At 48.6% G+C, this 24,783-nt stretch overlaps 1 protein-coding gene across 2 annotated transcripts in view; it reads left to right on the top strand.

Annotated features, from left to right (window-relative positions):
• DAPK3 (death associated protein kinase 3) overlaps positions 1-24,680 on the top strand; it is a 27,661-nt gene extending 2,981 nt beyond the window's left edge. For both annotated transcript variants that reach the window (XM_053372926.1, XM_053372927.1), the window contains exons 3-9: positions 6,472-6,832; positions 8,733-8,862; positions 9,396-9,444; positions 11,566-11,592; positions 13,456-13,608; positions 19,447-19,492; positions 22,778-24,680. In XM_053372926.1, coding sequence (XP_053228901.1) covers positions 6,472-6,832; positions 8,733-8,862; positions 9,396-9,444; positions 11,566-11,592; positions 13,456-13,608; positions 19,447-19,492; positions 22,778-23,320 — 1,309 coding nt within the window. In that variant the 3' untranslated portion in view covers positions 23,321-24,680. The remainder of the gene's footprint in view (positions 1-6,471; positions 6,833-8,732; positions 8,863-9,395; positions 9,445-11,565; positions 11,593-13,455; positions 13,609-19,446; positions 19,493-22,777) is intronic.
• The last annotated feature ends 103 nt before the right edge of the window (positions 24,681-24,783 follow it).

Here is a 24,783-nt window from a genome sequence, read left to right as displayed (position 1 = left end):
GCGGAACGAGGGAGGAGCAGCCTAGTTAATAATAATAATAATATAATAATAATTTATTATTTATACCCCACCCATCTGGCTGGGTTTCCAGCAAAACACTAAAATACAATAACCTATTAAACATTAAAAGCTTCCCTAAACAGGGCTACCTTCAGATGTCTTCTAAAAGTTTGGTAGTTATTTTTCTATTTGACATCTGGTGGGAGGGTGTTCTACAGGGCGGGCGCCACCACCGAGAAGGCCCTCTGCCTGGTTCCCTGTAACTTGGTTTCTCGCAGCGAGGGAACCGCCAGAAGGCCCTCGGAGCTGGACCTCAGTGTTGACAACTGCCATCAATAAAAGGTAAGAAATCTCCAAGATTATGTGTGTTCCCCAATGGTGAATTTATAGGAAGCAAGGTGTGATTGTTTGTGTGCGCGCTGGTGCAAGTTATTTTAAAGTTATTTCTGATCAATTCGTGATGATATCGCGAAACTTCCATGGACAATTCCAACTTCTCCCTTGGAAATCTCAGATAAACAGCCTGCAGCTTTTGTTGGTTCAGGTTAGTTCAAAGGGCCTTTTTGCAAAGAGCTCAGGGACGCCGTAACAGAATGGACTGGCTTGTAAAAGAGTATTGGGAAATAATTCGTAATGAATTGGGAAAAAAAAGTTTAAAAGTACTTTTTCAAAAAAGCAACAACACCAGAGTCCTTTTCGTTGGGGATAATTCAGAAGGAAATTCCCAGGTGTCAAAAAAGGTTATTTATGTATGCTACTACAGCGGCCCGTGTTTCGTTAGCCCCAAAATGGAAAATGAGCGAGGTCACAACCAAAGAAGAATGGCAACTTAAGCTGATGGAATATGCACAGCTTGCAGACTTAATATATAGAACATGGATAGGCAAACTAAGGCCCGGGGGCCGGATGCGGCCCAATCGCCTTCTCAATCTGGCCCTTGGACAGTCCAGGAATCAGCATGTTTTGACATGAGTAGAATATGTACTTTTATTCAAAATGCAACACTGGGTTATTTGTGGGGCACAGAAATTCGTTCATTTCTTTAATATAGTCTGGCCCCCCACAAGGTCTGAGGGCCAGTGGACCGGCCCCTGGCTGAAAAAGTTTGCTGACCCCTTATATAGAATAAGAAAACGAGAAGAATGTACGTTTAGAGAAGATTGGAAAACGTTTGAATATATGGGGGGGAATTGTGTATATTTGAAAACGTTGGCACCGCTAACATAAATTCAAAAGTGTAAATCAGTTTTGATGGACGCAATAATGGAACATGGAATGGCTTAGCTTTTGTAAAATATGCAGGGATTTATGTTATGCAAAGTGAACCATGGAAAGAAAAGAAGGGACATTCATTGATATCTTAAAGGTAAAGGTAAAGGGACCCCTGACCATTAGGTCCAGTCGTGGCCGACTCTGGGGTTGTGGCGCTCATCTCGCTTTATTGGCTGAGGGAGCCGCCGTACAGCTTCCGGGTCATGTGGCCAGCAGGACTAAGCCACTTCTGGTGAACCAGAGCAGCGCATGGAAACACCGTTTACCTTCCCGCCAGAGTGGTACCTATTTATCTACTTGCACTTTGACGTGCTTTCGAACTGCTAGGTTGGCAGGAGCAAGGACCGAGCAACGGGAGCTCACCCCGTCGCTGGGATTCGAGCCGCTGACCTTCCGATCGGCAAGCCCTAGGCTCTGTGGTTTAACCCACAGCGCCACCCGCGTCCCGTTGATATCTTAAGGGTCTTTAAATGAATATTCTAAAAGGCAAAACATAAAAGATAATAAAAATTGTGGAGAACAGAGGAAACCTTCAGCACCCAAGCGACTGGCAGCCTAGGAGGATGTTGCCACGCTACGGCTTAAAACTTCAGACCCTGGTTTGATATTTTGGCTATTTGTGCATCCTGTGTGCTTGCCTCACACAAGCCGGTTCTGACTTCACACTAGAATTTCAGATCGCCCCGCAGCATCGCTTGCGGCGTTTCTGCATTCTTGACTTGTGCGTCAGCCGCACAAACTATTTCAGGGACGTTTCCTGTCTTGAGTAACTCCAGTCTGGCCAGCAAATTTGAGGCAGTTCCCGTCCCCCCCAAGCCTGGGAAAAGGAAGGGAGGGTGTTGCAAGGATCTCGCCCATATCCCGAACTCAGAATCCACGGGTGTCGCAACTGTGGTTTCAGGGGGTGATGCGAGATCCTTGCCCAATATTGCGGCCTCACCCTGATCTGACGATATACACAGGATTCGGCCCCAGACCTTTGCAACACCGTCACCTCTTTGGTACTCGTAGGGCAGCCTCATTGTATGCTTGTTTTTGTGGACGTAAATCCCGCCAGGGTGAATATAAAAACCAATGATTTTTTTTTAAAAAAATGGTTTTTTTTATTTAAATTGGATTTTTTAAAATTTAAATGGGATTTCTTTTATTTAAATCGATTTTCTTTAAAAAAATAAATTGGATTTTAAAAATAAAATGGTTTCGGAGGAAAAATCTATCTAAAGGTGGTTTTCTATTTAAGTTACATTATAGTCCATCAGGAAATAAAGATTTGTTTTTCATGTGTGCTAAAACTCAGTCTAAGTTATTTTTTTAAATTGTTTAACCACATCAGTTAACAAACATATGCTATAACGTTATTGTTTTAGTTAAAATAAATTGTTTAAATTGTTATGATTATTTTTCTCCTTCCGATAGAGCACAGCAGAAAAGTTGCCCAAATATAAACAGTTAACTTACTAAACCTCGCAATCACTTCATAGTTATCGGTCTACGTATTTCTGATAGTATTACCAATTTTTATCTCTAAGTATTACCAAATCAGTCTTTTTTTATATAACTGTAAAAAAAAAAAAACTAAGAAGACAAGGACTTTTAAAAGGATCGGGAAAATTTTATAATTTAAATAGGAGACCATTGCAAACAAATCAAAACTTTAGCTGGACTATAAGAATCACTTGTAAAGTAACGAAGATTATGGACCATTTGAACAAATCAAAATTGTGGAGAACGTATTGATATGTAGTCTTAATTATTGTAATAAGGACCCATGTTAGGGGAAGTCACGAGAATCTCACAAAATGATAATACTATTTTTCTGGCTGTAAATTTCTATTGACAAGAAATTTTTTTTAAAAAATCCCCCCCCCAAATCTTAAATTTTATTTGGGATATGTTCCCCCCAAAAAGGCTCAACAATTTCGTCGCCCCCCCCCAAAAAAACCCTCTGCAACTTTGTCCAGATTTTCACTTTTGAGAATATGGCAGCCCTATTTAAGATTCCAATTAGCGATCAAATTCCCCCTTTTTGGACACAGTGGTGAACTGAGAAACCAAAGCCAGTCCACTTATTTTTTGTTTTTGTTTTTTAAGAAAACCTTGTGTGCAAAATCTGTTTGTTCTCCCCGCCCCCCGCCCCGCCAGCCTCATTGCTCTCCGTCTGGATGAATTTTTGCTGATGGCCAGCAGAAATAAAAACAGGTCGAGTCGCTTTTGTTCTGCTTCCTTGTCCTTTTCTTTTTGCAACGGCAACCGTATATGGAAAGCTAGCTTGCTGTGTGATCTCACCTTTGAAAAATGTAAATAGCTGCATTTCCATGTCCCGTGCCTGCGGCTTTATTAAAACAGAGCGCAAAGAGGTTTTTCTTCTTTCGTAGGCCTTTCCTTCTAGGGAAAGACTCCAGAATTTGTGAAACAATATGCGTGTGACGGACATTTTCTCCTCTTTTAGCAACTAGTGTAGATTTCTCCGAGCTTTTCCACGCTCACAAAAACTAGGAAGTGCTTCTTTACTGGGGCAGATGGGAGCGTCGGGAATGTGCCTTGTGCTAACTGGGTCCGCTTTGGAGCACGGGGAAATCCACAAATATCCCCTTTCTGCAAAATATCTCCTTCAGTTTCATGTTACTGGTCCACCTGCCTGGCTTCATAGAACCGTTTTGTGGAATAATAATAATAATAATAATAATAATAATAATAATAATAATAACAATTTATTATTTATACCCCGCCCGTCTGGCTGGGCTTTCCCAGCCGCTCTGGTCGGCTTCCAAAAAAATATTAAAATACTGTAATACATCAAACATTAAAAGCTTCCCTAAACAGGGCTGCCTTCAGATGTCTTCTAAAAGTCTGGTAGTTGTTCTCTTTGACATCTGGTGGGAGGGCGTTCCACAGGGAGGGCGCCACTACCGAGAAGGCCCTCTGCCTGGTTCCCTGTAACTTGGCTTCTCACAGCGAGGGAACCGCCAGAAGGCCCTCGGCGCTGGACCTCAGCGTCCGGGCAGAACGATGGGGGTGGAGACGCTCCTTCAGGTATACGGGACCGAGGCCATTTAGGGCTTTAAAGGTCAGCACCAACACTTTGAATTGTGCTTGGAAATGTACTGGGAGCCAATGCAGGTCTTTCAAGACCGGTGTTATATGGTCTCGGCGGCCGCTCCCAGTCACCAGTCTAGCTGCCGCATTCTGGATTAATTGCAGTTTCCATGTCACCTTCAAAGGTAGCCCCACATAGAGCGCATTGCAGTAGTCCAAGCAGGAGATAACCAGAGCATGCACCACTCTGGCGAGACAGTCTGCGGGCAGGGAGGATCTCAGCCTGCGTACCAGATGGAGCTGGTAGACAGCTGCCCTGGACACAGATTTGACCTGTGCCTCCATGAACAGCTGTGAGTCCAGAATGACTCCCAGGCTGCGCACCTGGTCCTTCGGGGGCACAGTTACCCCATTCAGGACCAGGGAATCCTCCACACCTGCCCCAGGTGTTGCTGAACTACAACTCCCATCATGCCTTGCCATTGGCCACGCTACCTGGAACAGATGCAATTCAGCAGCAGCTGGAAAGCCCAAAGTTCCTGCTTCAGTTTTTATTTATACTTTTCAAGTTTATACATTTCGTTAGTTTTACAATCAATCTCACATTTCGAAGTTTGACTTCCTTCCCCCTCTTTGTGCGGTTCCTTAAATTTATTTCTTATTATCTTCTGCATATCCAAATTCATTTAATTATCTACTTTAAATATATACTCTTCTGAAGCTGCAGGTTGTTATAAAAATCCTGACAATGTTTTTATCTGTTTGCAATTTATCTGTAAATATTCAATAAACCATTTCCATTCTTTTATTAAAAGTTTGTTATCTTATCTTGCTTTCTCATTCTTCCAGTAAGTTTCACCATTTCTGCATATTCCATAAGATTTTGTATCCATTATTCCTTTGTTGGGGCTTCTTCTTCTTTCCACTTTTGGGCAAGTAGCATTCTTGCTGCTGTAGTAGCATACATAAATAAATTACCATACAATTTAGGTAGTTCTGTCCCTACAATTCCCAAAAGAAAAGTTTCTGTTGTTTTTTTTACAAAGGTTATTTTGAACATCCTTTTCAATTCGCTGTATATCATTTCCCAGTAAGCTTTAACCTTACTACAAGACCACCACATATGATTAAAAAGAACCTTTTTCCTTGACATTTCCAACATTTGTTTGATTTAGATTTATACATTTTTGCCAGTTGACTTGGTGTTAGATCCCAATGATATATCATTTTCATGTAATTTTCTCTTAAACTGTAACATGATGTAAATTTTATATCCGTATTCCACAATTGTTGCCACGCTTCTGTGTCTATATTATGACCAATATATTGCCCAGTGAAGCTGGATTTGTTTGGGAGTGAAGCTCCCCGGTTCAGAGTAGGAAACGTTTAGGATGTGGGTGGTGCTGTGGGTTAAACCACAGAGCCTAGGACTTGCCGATCAGAAGGTCGGCGGTTCAAATCCCCGCAATGACGGGGTGAGCTCCCGTTGCTCGGTCCCTGCTCCTGCCAACCTAGCAGTTCGAAAGCATGTCAAAGTGCAAGTAGATAAATAGGTACCACTCCAGCGGGAAGGTAAACGGTGTTTCCGTGCACTGCTCTGGTTCACCAGAAGCGGCTTAGTCCTGCTGGCCACATGACCCGGAAGCTGTACGCGGCTCCCTTGGCCAATAAAGTGAGATGAGCGCCGCAACCCCAGAGTCGTTCACGACTGGACCTAATGGTCAGGGGTCCCTTTATCTTTACTTTACACAGAGGAATGATGTGCGGTGTCGGAAATAGGAGTCTCAGAAAAAGGGGAAGGAAGTCAAGATTTGAAATGTCAAAAGGACTGTAAAATTAGTGAAATGTATAAACATGAATGGCATAAGCAAAATTTAAAATAAAAATAAAATACAGTGGACGCTCGGGTTGCAAACGTGATCCGTGCGGGATGCACGTTCGCAACCCACAGCTTTCGCAACCTGCGTGGGTTGCTATTTGGCGCTTCTGCGCATATGGGAAGTGCGATTTGGCGCTTCTGCGCATGCGCGACCACCGAAACCCGGACGTAACCCGTACTTCTGGGTTTCGGCGTCCGCAACCCGAAAAAGCGCAACCTGAAGCATCTGTAACCCGAGGTATGACTGCAAGTGAACGTTTTCTGTCCCTCTCTCTCCCTCTCAGCGGCCAGTTTGCGATTGTGCGCAAGTGCCGTGAGAAGAAGAGCGGCCTGGAATACGCTGCCAAGTTCATCAAGAAGCGCCGCCTGTCCTCCAGCCGCCGCGGGGTGAGCCGCGAGGAGATTGAGCGGGAGGTCGACATCCTGCGCGAGATCCAGCACCCCAACATCATCACGCTGCACGACATCTTCGAGAACAAGACGGACGTGGTGTTGATCCTGGAGCTGGTCTCCGGCGGAGAGCTTTTCGATTTCCTGGCCGAAAAGGAGTCGCTGACGGAGGAGGAGGCCACGCAGTTCCTCAAGCAGATTTTGGACGGCGTTCACTACCTCCACTCCAAACGCATCGCCCACTTTGACCTCAAGGTGAGATCCTGCTCACACAATATAATAATAATAAATTTTATTTATACCCCGCCCTCCCTGGCCAGAGCTGGGCTCAGGGCGACTAACACCAATAAAATCACAGTAAAAACATTATAGGGGGGAGAGGGGGGGAGGAAAAGGGGGGGGGAACCAACTTAAAATACAGGTTAAAATGCAGTTTAAAACGCAGCCTCATTTTAATAGCCCATAGATCAAAACCATAAGGGGAGGGAAACATAAGGGTCAGACCGAGTCCAAACCAAAGGCCAGGCGGAACAGCTCTGTCTTGCAGGCCCTGCGGAAAGATGTCAAGTCCCGCAGGGCCCTAGTCTCTTGTGACAGAGCGTTCCACCAAGTCGGGGCCAGTACTGAAAAGGCCCTGGCCCTAGTTGAGACCAATCTAACCACCTTGCAGCCTCCAAAATGTTGTCATTTGTGGACCTTAAGGTCCTCCGCGGGGCATGCCAGGAGAGGCGGTTCCATAGGTATGTGGGTCCTAGGCCGCAGGCTGGTGACTGGGAGCGGCCACCAGGAGCATATAACACCGGTCCTGAAGAATTTATGTTGACTCCCAGTACGTTTCCGAGCGCAATTCAAAGTTTTGGTGATGATCTTTAAGGCCGGAAACAGCCTTGGCTCTGAATACCTGAAGGAGCGTTACTGAGGTCCAGCTCCGAGGGCCTTCTGGCAGTTCCTCCACTGAGAGAAGTGAGGTTGCAGGGAACCAGGCAGAGAGCCTTCTCAGTGGTGGCACCCTCCTATCAGATGTCAAGTAACCATACAGTGGTACCTCGGGTTACATACGCTTCAGGTTACAGACTCTGTTAACCCAGAAATAGTACCTCAGGTTAAGAACTTTGCTTCAGGATGAGAACAGAAATTGCGTGGCGGCAGCAGTGGGAGGCACCATTAGCTAAAGTGGTACTTCAGGTTAAGAACAGTTTCAGGTTAAGAACGGACATCCGGAACGAATGAAGTACTTAACTCGAGGTACCACTGTACAACCTTTAGAAGACATCTAATAATAATAATAATAATAATAATAATAATAATAATAATAATAATAATAGGTTGTTCTTAACATTTCGTACCAGCTCCATCTGGTACATAGGCTGAGACCCTACCTTCACGCAGACTGTCTCGCCAGAGTGGTGCATGTTCTAGTTATCTCCCGCTTGGACTACTGCAATGCGCTATATGTGGGGCTCCTTTGAACGTGACCCGGAAACTACAACTAATCCAGAATGCGGCAGCTAGACTGGGGACTGGGAGTGGCCGCTGGGACCACATAACACCAGTCTTGAAAGACCTACATTGGCTCCCAGTACGTTTCCGAGCACAATTCAAAGCCTTGGTGCTGACCTTTAAAACCCTAAACCGCCTCGGCCCCGTATACCTGAAGGAGCGTCTCCACCCCCATCATTCTGCCCGGACACTGAGGTCCAGCACCGAGGGCCTTCTGGCGGTTCCCTAACTGCGAGAAGCAAAGTTACAGGGAACCAGGCAGAGGGCCTTCTCGGTAGTGGCGCCCGCCCTGTGGAACGCCCTCCCTCCAGATGTCAAGGAGATAAACAACTACCTGACATTCAGAAGACATCTGAAGGCAGCCCTGTTCAGGGAAGTTTTTAATGTGTGACATTTTAGTGTATTTTTGGTCTTTGTTGGAAGCCGCCCAGAGTGGCTGGGGAAACCCAGCCAGATGGGCGGGGTACAAATAATAAATTATTATTATTATTATTTGATGTTTCGTTTTTTAATATTCTGTTGGAAGCCGCCCAGAGTGGCAGGGGGCAAACTCGGTCGGATGAGCAGCTTGTGAATAATAAAAACAGCATTACCCTGATTCTCTGGTGGCAGAGACACGGTGCTCATGTGTTCTCTCAACCTTTCCCCCTCCCAGCCTGAAAACATCATGCTCCTTGATAAGAACGTCCCAAGTCCTCGCATCAAGCTGATCGACTTTGGCATTGCCCACAAGATTGAAGCAGGGAACGAATTCAAAAACATCTTTGGCACTCCCGAGTTTGTAGGTATGTGTGTTAGCCCAGGATGTTGGGGGAGTGCGACGGAATGGGGTGGCTGATGGGTGAGCGGCGAGTGAGCAGGAGAAACCCTCAGCCTGGAGAGGATGGTCTAAACCACTGAGCCTCTTGGGCTTGCTCCCGTTGCTCGGTCCCAGCTCCTGCCAACCTAGCAGTTCGAAAGCACGCCAGCGCAAGTAGATAAATAGGTACCACTCTGGTGGGAAGGTCAACGGCCTTTCCGTGCACTCTGGTTTCCGTCACGGTGTCCCGTTGCGCCAGAAGCGGTTTAGGCCATCTGGCCACATGACCTGGAAAGCTGTCTGTGGACAAACGCCGGCTCCCTCGGCCTGAAAGCGAGATGAGTGCCACAAACCCATAGTCGCCTTGGACAGGACTTAACCATCCTGGAGTCCTTTACCTTAACCTATCTCCACATATCCGGACCCACAAAGTATTTGAGAGGCAGATGCACAGATCCTGGTTGGTTGTGGTTCTCTGTCCCAGAAATGCTTATTTTTTTCTCATCCCTCTCTCCAAAGCTCCAGAAATAGTCAACTACGAACCTTTGGGCCTGGAGGCTGATATGTGGTGAGTAAAATAAGCTTGGCTTAGATTTCCTGTGGAATTTAATGCTTTATTATTATTATTATTATTTTATTATTATTATTATTTTATGCACAGTAACTTCGCTGTGACGGGACGCGGGTGGCGCTGTGGGTTAAACCACAGAACCTAGGGCTTGCCGATCAGAAGGTCGGTGGTTTGAATCCCCGCGACGGGGTGAGCTCCCGTTGCTCGGTCCCTGCTCCTGCCAACCTAGCAGTTCGAAAGCATGTCAAAGTGCAAGTAGATAAATAGGTACCGCTCCGGCGGGAAGGTCAACGGCGTTTCCGTGCACTGCTCTGGTTCGCCAGAAGCGGCTTAGTCATGCTGGCCACATGACCTGGAAGGTGTACGCCGGCTCCCTTGGCCAATAAAGCGAGATGAGCGCCTGCTGCAACCCCAGAGTCGGCCATGACTGGACCTAATCGTCAGGGGACCTTTTACCTTTACCTTTCTGTGGGAATCTCCTTCGCTGGAGGTTTTTCAACGGAGGCTGGGTGGCCATCTGTCAGGAACTTTTCACCTGCAGATTAAATGAACCTCTGGGGGTGGCTTTCCAACTCCACAGTTTCCATGGATTTTTATTTGTTTATGAACCGCTTCCCAAGGTCTGTATCACCTTGGGCCTGGGAAGAGATGTTCAGGAAAGCAGAGCCCGATTCCTGCCTCTCTAGCTTTTGGAGCCCCTCTGGTGGGGAACACAGTGTGTTTTCTCCCCCTTTCATCACAGGAGACAAAAGCTCTGTTTTTGCTTTATCTACACTGTCCCTTACCCAATTCTTCTCCTTCCTGCTTTTTAACCCCTCTCCCTCGCTAGACGACCCTAAACCTTCTGAAATCGTCCTCTTTCCCCTCCTCGTGGTCCTTTGCCGAGGCAGCCCAAGTTCCTTTCCTAGCTCTCCTCTTCTCTAATCTGTCATGGCTTATTTGTTTGTTTGTTTGTTTGTTTGTTTGTTTGTTTGTGTTGGTGCTGACCTTTAAAGCCCTAAACAACCTCGGCCCAGGAAACCTGAAGGAGCGTCTCCACCCCCATCGTTCTGCCCGGACACTGAGGTCCAGCTCCGAGGGCCTTCTGGCGGTTCCCTCGCTGTGAGAAGCCAAGTTACAGGGAACCAGGCAGAGGGCCTTCTCGGTGGTGGCGCCTGCCCTGTGGAACGCCCTCCCATCAGATGTCAAGGAAATAACTATCTGACTTTTAGAAGACACCTGAAGGCAGCCTTGTTTAGGGACGTTTTTAATGTTTGGTCGTGTTTTTAATATTCTGTTGGGAGCCGCCCAGAGTGGCTGGGGAAACCCGGCCAGATGGGCGGGGTAATAATAATAATACAGTGGTACCTCGGGTTACATATGCTTCAGGTTACAGACTCCGCTAACCCATAAATAGTACCTCAGGTTCGGAACTTTGCTTCAGGATGAAAACAGAAATTGTGCTCTGGCGGTGTGGCGGCAGCGGGAGGCCCCATTAGCTAAAGTGGTGCTTCAGGTTAAGAACAGTTTCGGGTTAAGAATGGACCCCCAGAACGAATTAAGTACTTAACCCGAGGTACCACTGTAGTAGTAGTAATAATAATAATAATAATAATAATAATAATGATGATGATGATGATGATGATAAATTTTATTTATACTCTGCCCTCCACAGCCAAGACCGGGCTGAGGGCGGCCAACACCAGGTATAAAAACAACTGATTAAAATACAACTTCAAAACAAGATTAAAATACAACATTAAAATGCAGCCGCATTTCATTAGAAACTCAAATAAAAAACTTCCCCTTTGCCCCAATCTCACTTCTCTTGCTTCTCCCTGCTGGGACCCAAAGATGCTCTCAGGTGCCGACCTTTTCTGCTGCCAGATTCTGTCTTTGTTGCTAATTTCTGACTCCTTGTCCTCAGCCGTGTGTCAGCGCGGCTGTTGAGTCAATTAGGAAGCACCAGGCATTGTCGGGCTGCAACGCCCGTCATCCCTAACATTGTCTAGGGCTGAGTCCAGCAGCATTTTTTGGGGGGGGATTGCAGATCGCCCACCCCATGTTTCTGTGTCTTTTGGGACATTTCGATGCTAGTACATTGATCTTCTCCTTTTCCTTTCCCTTCCTTCGTTCCAGGAGCATCGGCGTCATCACCTATATCCTGTGAGTATTTCAAAACAAAACACGTTGCGCAAAGTCGAGCCCTATGCTCGGAGAACAAGCATAGCTCCACCGGTAGAGCATGGGGCTCTTAACCTCAGGGTTTTGGGTTCGAGTCCCACGTGGGGCGAAAGATTCTTTCATTGCAGGGGGCCCATTAAAGCCCTAACAGCCTTGGCCCAGGGAACCTGAAGGAGCGTCTCCACCCCCATTGTTCTGCCCGGACACTGAGGTCCAGCCCGAGGGCCTTCTGGCGGTTCCCTCCCTGCGAGAAGCAAAGCTACAGGGAACCAGGCAGAGGGCCTTTTTGGTGGTGGCACCCTCCCATCGGATATCAAGGAAATAAACAACTACCTGACTTTTAGAAGACATCTGAAGGCAGCCCCGTTCAGGGAAGTTTTTAATGTGTGACATTTTAACGTATTTTTAATCTTTGTTGGAAGCCGCCCAGAGTGGCTGGGGAGACCCAGCCAGATGGGTGGGGTACAATTAATAAATTATTATTATTATTATTATTATTATTATTATTATTATTATTATTGATGACTCCCGCTGTCCCTTCCAATTTGACAATTCTGTGCTTCTCCAGAAGGGTTGCATGTTGAGTAGTGCAGCGCCTTTGGGGAAGAGGGGGCTTAGCTTACTGTTTGGGGTTTTTCTCCCCCCCTAGGTCTGGCGCTTGGGACGCGGGTGGCGCTGTGGGTTAAACCACAGAGCCTAGGACTTGCCGATCAGAAGGTCGGCGGTTCAAATCCCCGTGATGGGGTGAGCTCCCGTTGCTCAGTCCCTGCTCCTGCCAAGCTAGCAGTTTGAAAGCACGTCAAAGTGCAAGTAGATAAATAGGCCCCGTTCCAGTGGGAAGGTAAACGGCGTTTCCGTGCGCTGCTCTGGTTCCCCAGAAGCGGCTTAGTCCTGCTGGCCGCATGACCCGGAAGCTGTACGCCGGCTCCCTTGGCCAGTAAAGCGAGATGAGCGCCACAACCCCAGAGTCGTCCACGACTGGACCTAATGGTCAGGGGTCCCTTTACCTTTTAGGTCCGGCACTTAGCGCATGCTGTTGGCTTCAGTAACTGGGGTTCGCGGGGGGTGGAGATCTTAGCCCAGCCAGGAAGCCATAGCTGCCCTTCTGGTGGTCGAAGGGCACAGCAGCTTGCTTTGGGGTCAAGCAAGCCTTGGGGGCCGAGAGCAGCGGATACCGTAAAGATCATAGAGACATAACAAGAGCCTTCGGGATAGGATGGGAGAGTGCTCTTGTGTTTGAAACCTTCTTGTGGGTGATGTTTTTCCATCGGAGCTTTTTAAAGAGACGTTGGCTGGCCCCCTGTCAGGGATGCTTTATCTGTGATCCCTGCCTGGCAGGGGGTTGGTCTAGAGGATCTTTGGGGAACCCCTTGCAACTCTACAATTCTACCTCCTTATGTACTTAACCCTCCCAGACTTTAGCTAGCCTTCGATTCCAGAGTATGGTATGTTCTTCGCCGACTTGGATTCCTGCTCTTAAAAAATTGCCAAAAAAAAGTGGATTTTTATTGATGGTTTACATCAGGGGTGCCCAAGCTTTTTCCAGAGAGGGCCAGATTTGAGGAAGTGAACACGCGTGAGGGCCGACCAAAGTTGTTGAGCTCTTTTTACAATTTTACCCCAAAGTTGTTGAGTTGGTGCTTTTTTTTAGGATTGAAGTTTTGCTGAGATTTTTAAAGGATTTTACCCCAGGACATATACTGGCATGGGGATTGGATTAAATGGACTGGATTAGGCCCCTGAAACAGGCTTTGGACATGCCTGGTTTAAATTGTTTGGTTAGTTGTTACAAAACGCCTCAATAAAGGGATTTCTCCTTCCTTTTTTATCCTTTCGCCCTTGCAGCTTAAGCGGCGCCTCTCCGTTCCTGGGCGAAACGAAGCAAGAAACCTTGACCAACATTTCTGCTGTCAACTATGACTTCGACGAAGAGTACTTTAGCAACACCAGCGAGCTGGCGAAGGACTTCATTCGGCGGCTGCTCGTCAAGGATCCCAAGTACGAAACGCGGGTGATGGGCTATGGGTGTCTGTTTTGGGACTACAGTTCCCATCATCCCTGACCTGAGCTAGGGATGATGGGAGTTGTAGTCGCCAAACAGCTGGAGGGCCACATTTGGCCATCGCTGCATGTAGCCTACCCCAACCCCCTCAAAGTTCATGGCAGCGGTGAGATTTGAACGCGGAACCTCGTGATTCATATCTCGGTCTCTCTCAGCACGACACTAATGCGATCGGCGCAAGCTTTGGCATAATAATAATAATAACAATAATTTATTATTTATACCCCGCCCATCTTTCTGGGTCCCCCCAGCCACGCTGGGCGGCTTCCAACAAAACACTAAAATACAAGAACCTATTAAACATTAAAAGCTTCCCTAAACAGGGCTGCCTTTAGATGTCTTCTAAAAGTTTGGTAGTTATTTTTCTCTTTGACATCTGGTGGGAGGGCGTTCCACAGGGCGGGTGCCACCACCGAGAAGGCCCTCTGCCTGGTTCCCTGTAACTTGGCTTCTCGCAGCGAGGGAACCGCCAGAAGGCCCTCAGAGCTGGACCTCAGTGTCTGGGCAGAACGATGGAGGTGGAGATGCTCCTTCAGATATACAGGACCGAGGCTGTTTAGGGCTTTAAAGGTCAGCACCAACACTTTGAATTGTGCTCGGAAACGTACTGGGAGCCAATGTAGATCTCTTTGCCAGGCTGCACAGATCTCTTTGCCAGGCCAGATGTTCCTAAATGACAACAATGAGAGAAAAGGGTGTTTTCCCAAGGCAAATATATATTTTCCTGTTGACCTACATTTGTTCAAGGCCTCCGACGTCCCTCCTTGCCTCTCCCGAAGCCTCGGAGAAAATTGAATAAATTAGGCGGCGTGAGACACCTGTGCGCAAAACCTGTTTAGCTTGTACTTGCTCATGTGTTGCCGCCTCATGCAGCTTCTAAAAGCATAGAACAGGGATAGTGGACTTTCGCAGCCTCGCGTTTGCCTCTTCCTCTACCCGGCTGGTCAACTTTGACAGGTGCGCAGAGCCACCGCCTGCCAGTCACCTGATGTCATGATGTCAGGTGATTGACAGGTGGGCGGTCAAAGCTGATATGTCGGTGGGGGGTTGCTTTGCCAGTGGGAACGTGCTGAGAAAGCGGGACTGACTTTTAAACGCATCAGCAGAGGGACCCAATCCTGCTCCCTGCAGCGGTCTGCTTCTCCAGCGCAGCCCTTGCAGCGGATTGAGAAGTGAATGCGGTTTTGGGGAAATGGCTTCATGGGCCAAACTGGACAACTTGGCAGGTCAAAGTTGTCTCAGGGACAGGAGGTTCCCATCCATGCTCTATAATGTCACAGAATCGTGAGTTCGCATTGATGACCCTCTTCCGACACAGCAAATCTAAGATTCTATGAATCATTGCAAAGGAAGTCGCTTCTTGTGTGACCCGCTAGAAGCATCTGTTATAAGAATTTTAAGATCTCCAGTATAGTAAGTTTACCAGATTTTTTTTCAAAGAATCTGGGGACACCTTTTTTTTTTGAAAAAAGAAAAAAAGTTATTTTTAAAAAGTGTTGTTTTTTTTTTAAAAAAGAAGTAATATCAAAGGGTGCTCATCAATGGTTCCTCTTCATCCTGGAGAAGAGTGACTAGTGGGGTGCCACAGGGTTCTGTCTTGGGCCCGGTCTTATTCAACATCTTTATCAACAACTTGGATGATGGACTCAAGGGCATCCTGATCAAATTTGCAGATGACACCAAACTGGGAGGGGTGGCTAACACCCCAGAGGACAGGATCACACTTCAAAACGACCTTGACAGATTAGAGAACTGGGCCAAAACAAACAAGATGGATTTTAACAGGGAGAAATGTAAAGTATTGCACTTGGGCAAAAAAAATGAGAGGCACAAATACAAGATGGGTGACACCTGGCTTGAGAGCAGTACATGTGAAAAGGATCTAGGAGTCTTGGTTGACCACAAACTTGACATGAGCCAACAGTGTGACGCGGCAGCTAAAAAAGCCAATGCAATTCTGGGCTGCATCAATAGGAGTATAGCATCTAGATCAAGGGAAGTAATAGTGCCACTGTATTCTGCTCTGGTCAGACCTCACCTGGAGTACTGTGTCCAGTTCTGGGCACCACAGTTCAAGAAGGACACTGACAAACTGGAACGTGTCCAGAGGAGGGCAACCAAAATGGTCAAAGGCCTTATGAGGAACGGCTAAGGGAGCTGGGCATGTTTAGCCTGGAGAAGAGGAGGTTAAGGGGTGATATGATAGCCATGTTCAAATATATAAAAGGATGTCACATAGAGGAGGGAGAAAGGTTGTTTTCTGCTGCTCCAGAGAAGCGGACACGGAGCAATGGATCCAAACTACAAGAAAGAAGATTCCACCTAAACATTAGGAAGAACTTCCTGACAGTAAGAGCTGTTTGACAGTGGAATTTGCTGCCAAGGAGTGTGGTGGAGTCTCCTTCTTTGGAGGTCTTTAAGCAGAGGCTTGACAACCATATGTCAGGAGTGCTCTGATGGTGTTTCCTGCTTGGCAGGGGGTTGGACTCGATGGCCCTTGTGGTCTCTTCCAACTCTACGATTCTATGATCTTCTCTTCTATGTTCTCCTCTGTCGCGCGGCCTTCCTCTGGGCCCTGGCTTGGTCTCTTGGTCTCTTGGAGCCATGGTTGGGGTCGGGCCTGGGCTCGGCCACATGTCCTTGCCCTCCTGTTGCTCTCCTACCTCTCCTCATTGGCAGTGGGGCAGCAGCGCGGCAAGTTTGGGGGCCCCCTCTTTTTTCTCCTTCCTCTTTCTCTCTCCTCCTTCTCCCTGCGTCGGCTCTGGGGTCTTCCTGGCCCCAGAGCGCCACTGGGCGGTCGGCTGGGTGGCAAGGCACTCTCGCTCCTGGCTCGATTTGGGTCGTGGGTGTGGGTGTGTCAGTGGTGCCCCAGTTGATGCGCCGGGTGTCCCCAGTTCCCCAGCAGCAGTCTCAGCAGCCCGGAGCCAGCCTGGCTCTGGCTGGCTTCAGGAGCTGCCCGCTGCCGTGGCGCCGGCCATTTTGCCTCGCCGGAAGTCCCCGTATGATGTGTCTTGTGCCGTCGAACCAATCACGCAACATTCATTCTCTACTAATAAGTCTACAACACTTATCCGGGGACATTAAGTGAAATCCGGGGACGGATTTTGTCCGGGGACAGATTTGTATATCCGGGGACTGTCTCCGGGAAACGGGGGCGTCTGGTAACCATACAATATAGAATAAATATTCATAAATGCACACATATAAACCATGTGTCTGAAATAGTACAGGAGAGCAATCCTGAAGCCATTTTGACTCTCCCAGTGACCTGAAATATTCCTCTGCAGTAAGGGAGGAAAATGGGAAAAGCCTCCCCATGGTCTTTTGCTTATAAATCCTGTCTTAAGGGTATATTTGTGTATGAATCAGTTGAGCCTGTGACCCGGACTCAGGAACTAATTAACCATCACAAAAGAATGGCCTGGCTGCCCAGGCAATGCAATCAGTGACCATTATCAGGTATCCTGGCAGGAGGGATTTCTGCTGTAGACCTCCTTCTGTGATGTATGTATGATGTTTCGGGGGGTGTTCTTGGGCTATAGGGTGGCCAATTTCAAAAGTCTATATAGGGGCTTGCGCACCATTGTTCGGAGTTCAGCCTCCCTCCTGCATGTGGTGGGTGGGGACCCTGTTGCAATAGTTCCTTGAATAAAGATCAGGCTTACTAGCCGCTTTGCTTCTCGATATACTCTGGTTGGCCTCTGTCATTTTCTCCTGCCGATGGGGAACCCACTTAAGGACTCTACAGTGGTACCTCGGGTTAAGTACTTAATTCGTTCCAGAGGTGTGTTCTTAACCTGAAACTGTTCTTAACCTGAAGCACCACTTTAGCTAATGGGGCCTCCTGCTGCTGCCACATGATTTCTGTTCTCATCCTGAAGCAAAGTTCTTAACCCGAGGTACTATTTCTGGGTTAGCGGAGTCTGTAACCTGAAGCGCATGTAACCTGAAGCGTATGTAACCTGAGGTACCACTGTATATGGGCTCTGGAATACCCCATAAGGGAAAGGGAGCAGTATTTTCTTATAAAATTATTAAGCATCACCCTCTTGAATGGACAACACGCTCCATTCAAAAACGAAGAGGAAATGAGCAAGGTGAGTTTCCACAGGACTTGTATTGGACAGAATCCTGGCACGTTGTGTCCCTGGTGTGTTGTCCATTCAAGAGGGAAACGCTTAATCATGACCCATATCTGGGGGGCGGTCACAGAGAAGGTGGAGCAAGCTGGCCTCCAAGCTTGGTAGGACCCAAATCAACGGATTCAAGTGACGAAAGATAAAAATAATATAATAAAATTTCTTTATACCCCGCCCTCCCCAGCCAAGACCGGGCTCAGGGCGGCTAACAACCAGTAATAAAAACAAGCTGATTGAAATACAACTTTAAAAACAAGATTAAAATACAACATTAAAATGTTAAAATGCAGCCTCAACACAGGAGGAGAAAGGAAAAAAGAAAGAGGGGGAGGGAATCAAATTGATTCTAAGCCAAAGGCCAGGCGGAACAACTCTGTCTTACAGGCCCTGTGGAAAGAAATCAGATCCCGCAGGGCCCTGGTCTCATGAGACAGAGCGTTCCACCAGCCGGGGCCAGTGTTGAAAAGGCCCTGGCTCTGGTTGAAGCTAATCTAACTTCCTTAGGGACTGGGACCTCTAGGGACCTTGAAGCTCTCTGTGGGACATACCGGGAGAGGCAGTCCCGTAGGTACGAGGGTCCTAGGCTGTGAAGGGCTTTAAAGGTCAAAACCAGCGCCTTAAATCTGACCCTATACTCCACCGGGAGCCAATGCAGTTTGAAAAGCACTGGGTGAATATGCTCCCATGGCAGAGACCCCGTGAGGAGCCTCGCTGCAGCATTCTGCACCCGCTGGAGTTTCTGGGACAGCTTCAAGGGCAGCCCCGCGTAGAGCGAATTACAGTAGTCAAGCCCGGAGCTGACCGTCGCATGGATCACTGTGGCCAGGTCGGGGCGGGAAAGGTAAGGGACCAACTGCTTGATGCGGCGAAGGTGGAAAAATGTCGCCTTGGCTGTTGCTGTAACCTGCGCCTCCGTGGAAAGGATGAGATTCTGACTAAACATCAGGAAGAACTTTTCTTATGGCAAGAGCTGTCCGAGAGTGAAAGGGACTTCTGTAGAAGGTGTTGGGCTCTCCTTTTAAGCAGAAGTTACGTGGCCATCTGCCAGGGTTTCTTCCGCTATGATTCCTGCATTGCAAGGGGGTTAGAATAACAGAAGTGCTTAGTTGCAAGCTCCGGGTGACCCTCAGGCCCAACTCCACAGCGCTAATGATTTCCCCAACAGAACTGCATTTTATTTGATTTTTTTAATATAAATATTAAATTTTATTGAACACAATTATTACAAAATACAAGCAAAATACATACAAATACAGACATACATATTTTTTCAGATAAGCGCACACATATAAAAAAAGGAAAGGAAAAAATACGAAGAAAAATTGCAAAAAGAAGGAAAATTGGAAGAATTCCCTCCAAATTCACTCGATGGAAGCGATGGAAGTCAAAGAATGACGTTTTTTTGTTGAGATATTTGTGGAGTGAATTCAGAACTGCATTTTAAATTGCATTTTAACCTGTATTTTAAAGTGGTATCCCCTCCCCCTTATGTTTTTACTGTAATTTTACTGTTGTTAGCCGCCCTGAGCCCGCCTCTGGCTGGGGAGGGCGGAGTATAAATAAAATCATTATCATTATCATTATTATTATTATTATTATTATTATTAACTGACTCTGCTCCTCGTTCTGTTTCAGGAAGCGGATGACGATCGACCAAAGCCTGGAGCACCCGTGGATTAAGGTAAAAACCGAGACGTTTCAGAATGTTGGCTTGCGGTTCCTAAGCTATTTTTCTCACCCGCTCTTGAACCAGGTGGGCTTCCAGATTTGTAAGATCGGTAGCAAAGACTTACGATCTAAGCCACTAAGCGGAGGAAGAAGGGGATGTTGAGGAGGGCAGTTTGGGGAGAAGATGGGAGCCGGCAAGTTCAGGAGACAGGAATTCAGCTGCCTGCTATCTTGGAAAACAGAATTGCCCAGTAAGCGGCCTTCACTGCTAGGTGGCGCTGCTGGGGAAGGATGGTGAAAGGGGCTGGAGCACATGGGTTGGCGATGGTGGCAGACACATTCATCTTGACAAGCGCACCCTTACTGTGACCTGCAGGTTCAAAATAGATTCTAGAATCCTCCTCACTCACTTGGTCTTTTGTTTTGAAGTGGGGGCTGCAAGGTGACTGGAGAGGTCCGCGGTGCTTCCCCTCCCTTCCCCTTTTGTTAGGTTACGATACGATAATCTTTATTGTCGTTGTCCCATACAGAACAACGAAATTGGAAAAATCTACATCAGACATTCAAAAGCCAACAAGCCTGCTATCCCATCCTGGATAGCCCCCTAAAAACTCTGATACCCCACAATTGAATACAATATACTCCCATAGAGACTACCTTAAAAAGGTAAAGGGACCCCTGACCATTAGGTCCAGTCGTGGCCGACTCTGGGGTTGCGGTGCTCATCTCGCTTTATTGGCCGAGGGAGCCGGCGTACAGCTTCCGGGTCATATGGCCAGCATGGTCATTCTGGCGAACCAGAGCAGCACACGGAAACGCCGTTTCCCTTCCCGCTGGAGCAGTACCTATTTATCTACTTGCACTTTGACGTGCTTTTGAACTGCTAGGTGGGCAGGAGCAGGGACCGAGCAATGGGAGCTCACCCTGTTGCAGGGATTCGAACCGCCGACTTTCTGATTGGCAAGTCTTCGGCTCTGTGGTTTAATCCAAAGCGCCACCCGCGTCCCCTAGAGACTACCTTACAGTGTGTTAAAACCCAAATCACATTTGGATAGAGACTTTCTCAGGCGGCTAGTCCTAGTCTTTATAACCCTGTACCTTCTTCCAGAAGGCAGAAGCTGAAAGAGATCGTTTCCGGGGTGCGCACTATCCTGCGCTATCTCTGCAGCTTTCTTATGACACCTGGAAGCATAGATTTGATAGGTAGACAGACGTGTACAAATTTAAAAGAAAGAAGCTTTTGGTCTCAGAAAAAAAGGATTGTATTAAGAACAAGAATAAGAATTTATTATTTATACCTCGCCCATCTGGCCCATCCCCAGCCACTCTAGGCAGATGCCAACAGAATATTAAAAACAGGAGAAAACATCAAACATTAAAAACTTTCCTAAAAAGGACTGCCTTCAGATGTCCTCTAAAAGTCAGATAGTTGTTTGTTTCCTTGACATCTGATGGGAGGGCGTTCCACAGGGCAGGTGCCACCACTGAGAAGGCCCTCTGCCTGGTTCCCTGTAACCTCACTTCTCGCAGGGAGGGAACTGCCAGAAGGCCCTCGGAGCTGGACCTTAGTGTTGGGGCAGAACAATGTGGGTGGAGACGTTCCTGCAGGTATACTGGGCCAAGGCCGTTTAGGGCTTTAAAGGTCAGCAGCAACATTTCGTGCTTGGAAATGTCCTTGGAGCCAATGTAGGTCTTTCAGGACTGGTGTTATGTGGTTTCAGGGGCCACTCCCAGTCCCCAGTCTAGCTGCCGCATTCTGGATTAGCTGTAGTTTCTTGGTCACCTTCAAAGGTAGCACCACATAGAGCGCATGGCAGTAGTCCAAGCAGGAGATAACCAGGGCATGCACCACTCTGGCCAGACAGTCCACGGGCAGGGAGGGTCTCATCCTGCGTACCAGGTGGAGCTGGTATATATCTGCCCTGGACACAGAATTGACCTGTGCCTCCATGGACAGCTGTGAGTCCAAAATGATTCCCAGGCTGCGCAACTGGTCCTTCAGGGGCACAGCTACCCCATTCAGGACCAGGGAATCCTCCACACCTGCCCACCCCCTGTCCCCCCAAAACAGTCCTTCTGTCTCATCAGGATTCAACCTCAATCCATTAGCCACCATCCATCCTCCAACAGCCTCCAGGCACTCACACAGGACCTTCACTGCCTTCACTGGTTCTGATTTAAAAGAGAGGTAGTGCTGGGTATCGTCCGCATACTGATGAACCCCCAGCCCAAACCCCAAGTAAACAGATGTGTAAAGATTTAAAAGAAAGAAACTTTTGGTCTCAGATGAAAAGGATGGGTATGTTGCTGAGTGGGGAGAGACTTTGTGGGTTCCCTAGGCCAGGGGTCAGCAAACTTACTGCGCCTTGGGCCAGTGTCTCCATGCCGGAGGAGCGCATGCCCATATGTGCGCGCACGCACTATTTCTGGCACACTTCCCGGTCGGAGGAGCACTGGAAATAGCTTGTGCGCATGTGCACGGGCCTGCTCTGACCCGGAGGTGCACAGGAACTAACGCGCATGCGCAAATAACGCTTGTGCATGCGCACAAGCTACCGTATTTTTCGCTCTATAGGACGCACCCGACCATAGGATGCACCTTGTTTTAGAGGGGGAGAACAAGGGGAAAAAAATTCTCCCCCTCTCTGCTCAGCACCCCTTCAGCGAAGCGGCAGGAGAAGTGGACCCCCTTCCATTTCTCCTCCTGCTTAGCTAAAGGGGCGCTGCACCTTAGCTGAAGGGGCACCTACCCTTCAGCGAAAGGAACCCAAAGCCTCCGGAGCGCGGCAGGAGCTCCCGCTGTGCTCCGGAGGCTTCAGGCGGCTATCTTTGAAGCCTGGAGAGCGAGAGGGGTCGGTGCGCACCGACCCCTCTCGCTCTCCAGGCTTCAGTGAAGGCAACCCGAAGCCTCCGGAGCGCAGCAGGAGCACTCCCGCTGCACTTCGGAGGCTTCGCGTTGCTATCGCTGAGGCCAAGGAGCCTGCATTCGCTCCATAAGACGTACACACATTTCCCCTTCATTTTTGGAGGGGGGAAATGTGCGTCTTATAGAGCGAAAAATACGGTATTTCCGGTGCTCCTCCAACCCAGAAGTGGGCAGCTGTGCAGCGCTGGTAAGAGCAGGCGGCGGCCGCCGCGGGCCGGATAAACGAGTCCCTTGGGCCTTATCCGCCCGCGGGCCTTAGTTTGGGGACCCCTGCTCTAGACTGACCCCCTGGAATGGGGATGGCGGGGGGGGGGGAAGAGAAGCAACTGCCTGAGCCTCTTTTCTGAGCGTCTCCCTGCTGACCCTTTGCAGGTGATCAAGCGCCGGAACGTCCGCAACGAGGACAACGGCAAGAAGCCCGAGCGACGCCGCCTCAAGACGACCCGCCTGAAGGAATACACCATCAAGTCCCACTCCAGTATGCCGCCCAACAACACCTACGTCAACTTTGAGCGCTTCTCCAAGGTCATGGAGGAGGTGGCGGCGGCCGAGGAGGGCCTCCGCGAGCTTCAGCGGAGCAAGAAGTCCTTCCGCGAAGACATCGAGGCCCTGCGCTCCATCTACGAGGAGAAGGAGCTGTGGTACAAGGAGGAGAACGAAGCCGTGGGCCAGGACCTGCGGCAGATCCGCCAGGAGATGCAGAAGACGGAGGCCCTCAAGCGCCAGGCGCAGGAGGAGGCCCGGAGCGCCTCGCTGGCCGCCAACGGGCTGAAACGGCGCTACCGGAAGCTGGAGAACCGCTACGAGGCCCTGGCCAAGCAGCTGGCGTCCGAGATGAAGTTTGTGCAAGAGCTGGTGCGCTCCATCGAGCTGGAGAAGCTGCGGGGCGGGGAAGGGGACTGCGGCATCCGCTAGCGCCCTCCCCTGCTGGGGCGGGGTGAGGAGACGGGAGCAGATCCGTCTCGGCCGTGGGTTCGAGGGCTGCGCCCCTCACCCAGCCTCCTGGCCCAGCGTCCCAACGACTCTTTGACCTATGGCTCCTTATTTAATCACTGGTGTGGCGTGCTTCCTGGACTACGTATCCTATGATGCAGCGCTCCTGCCCGGACCCAGCACAGCGGACGACATCCCTGAGTGCTCGGGACTTGTAGCCTGAAGCTGGAACTTTGTGCTTGTTAAAAATATCCTGTCTTGCCCGGGGCTTTCCGTTCTGCCCTTTTTCGGCCCCAGGATGCGCCGGCCTTCTTGAGGGTTTGAAGAGAGCGGGATGTCGGGGTGCTCTTCCCCCGAATGAGGTTCCAACGGCAAACTTTGAAGCCCAAAGGTCTTGTTTCCGTTTGCTCGCTGGGCTTCTGAGCGCGGAGAGACTGCTGCCCAGATTATGGGAGATTATGGTGCAGATGTGATGTGCGAGAGAAGGCTTTTGCCTCGCTAAATCAGCCATTCCAGGGCAGAGCATAACGCCCCATTCACCCTGTGGGTCTTTTCTGCTAGAGGCCTCGTGGCAGGTTTTCTGGGACCAAGGCTGCATTTAGAAACCACATGGCTTGTGTTCTGTGTATCTGAGGGAGCTTCACTTCACAAATATCAGGGTGTCTCTGGGTTGCGGGCAGCGAAAAGTAGGTTATGAGAACTTCCTTCCCTAAAGGCCAGTGTTTGTAGTAACAAACATCTGCCTAGGTAGAGAGATCCAAACATTTTAAATCTTTTTCCAGGATCCGCCTCTTTTATCCTTTATCGTTTTGAAGTAGCCTCGTGGTACATTTTCTTTCCTATTATTATTCTTTGTATTAAGAAGCCATTTTTGCTTTTTTAATAATAATAATAATCGCAGGATTCTTGGTTTGGGTTCATGTTTAGGAGGAGGTGATTAGGGTAACAACAGTTGCAGCTTCTCTTACCAGCCGAAGCTCTGGGAATTTCAGATATTAACTGTGAATCGAGGGGTGGTGGTGGTTATTGTTAAGAAATCACACTCTTAGGACTGATGTGGCTACGTGTAGGGATATTTCCAGGTGACTTTTGTATTGAACGTTTACGATGCTCTGTGCTCGGCATGCTACTGGGGCTGTCACACACAAGTCCTGCTTTCCGCGCTGTTCTGTAACTGCAAAAGTTCGGGGGCAGCCACACTGTCATCCCCAGCTGGGGCGCATCCTGTAACCTCCTGCTGAAACCCTGTAACGTTTTGTTCTGCAGATGTTGTGCTTTAGCAAGCATGTGGTGCAGCTTGGGGGAAGCATCGCAGAGTCACCAATAAAGCAGAATCAATCCACCTTGGCGCACTGTTACTTTGTCTGGAACCCTCTGCAGAATGCAACTGCTGCAAAATGCGCATGGGGGGGGGGGATGGCTTAGTACGGACAGAGTCCATCCGC

The sequence above is a fragment of the Podarcis raffonei genome, chromosome 18 (genome assembly GCF_027172205.1).
Source record: "Podarcis raffonei isolate rPodRaf1 chromosome 18, rPodRaf1.pri, whole genome shotgun sequence".
Lineage (NCBI taxonomy): Eukaryota > Metazoa > Chordata > Lepidosauria > Squamata > Lacertidae > Podarcis > Podarcis raffonei.
This window is presented reverse-complemented; position numbering and strand designations above follow the sequence as displayed.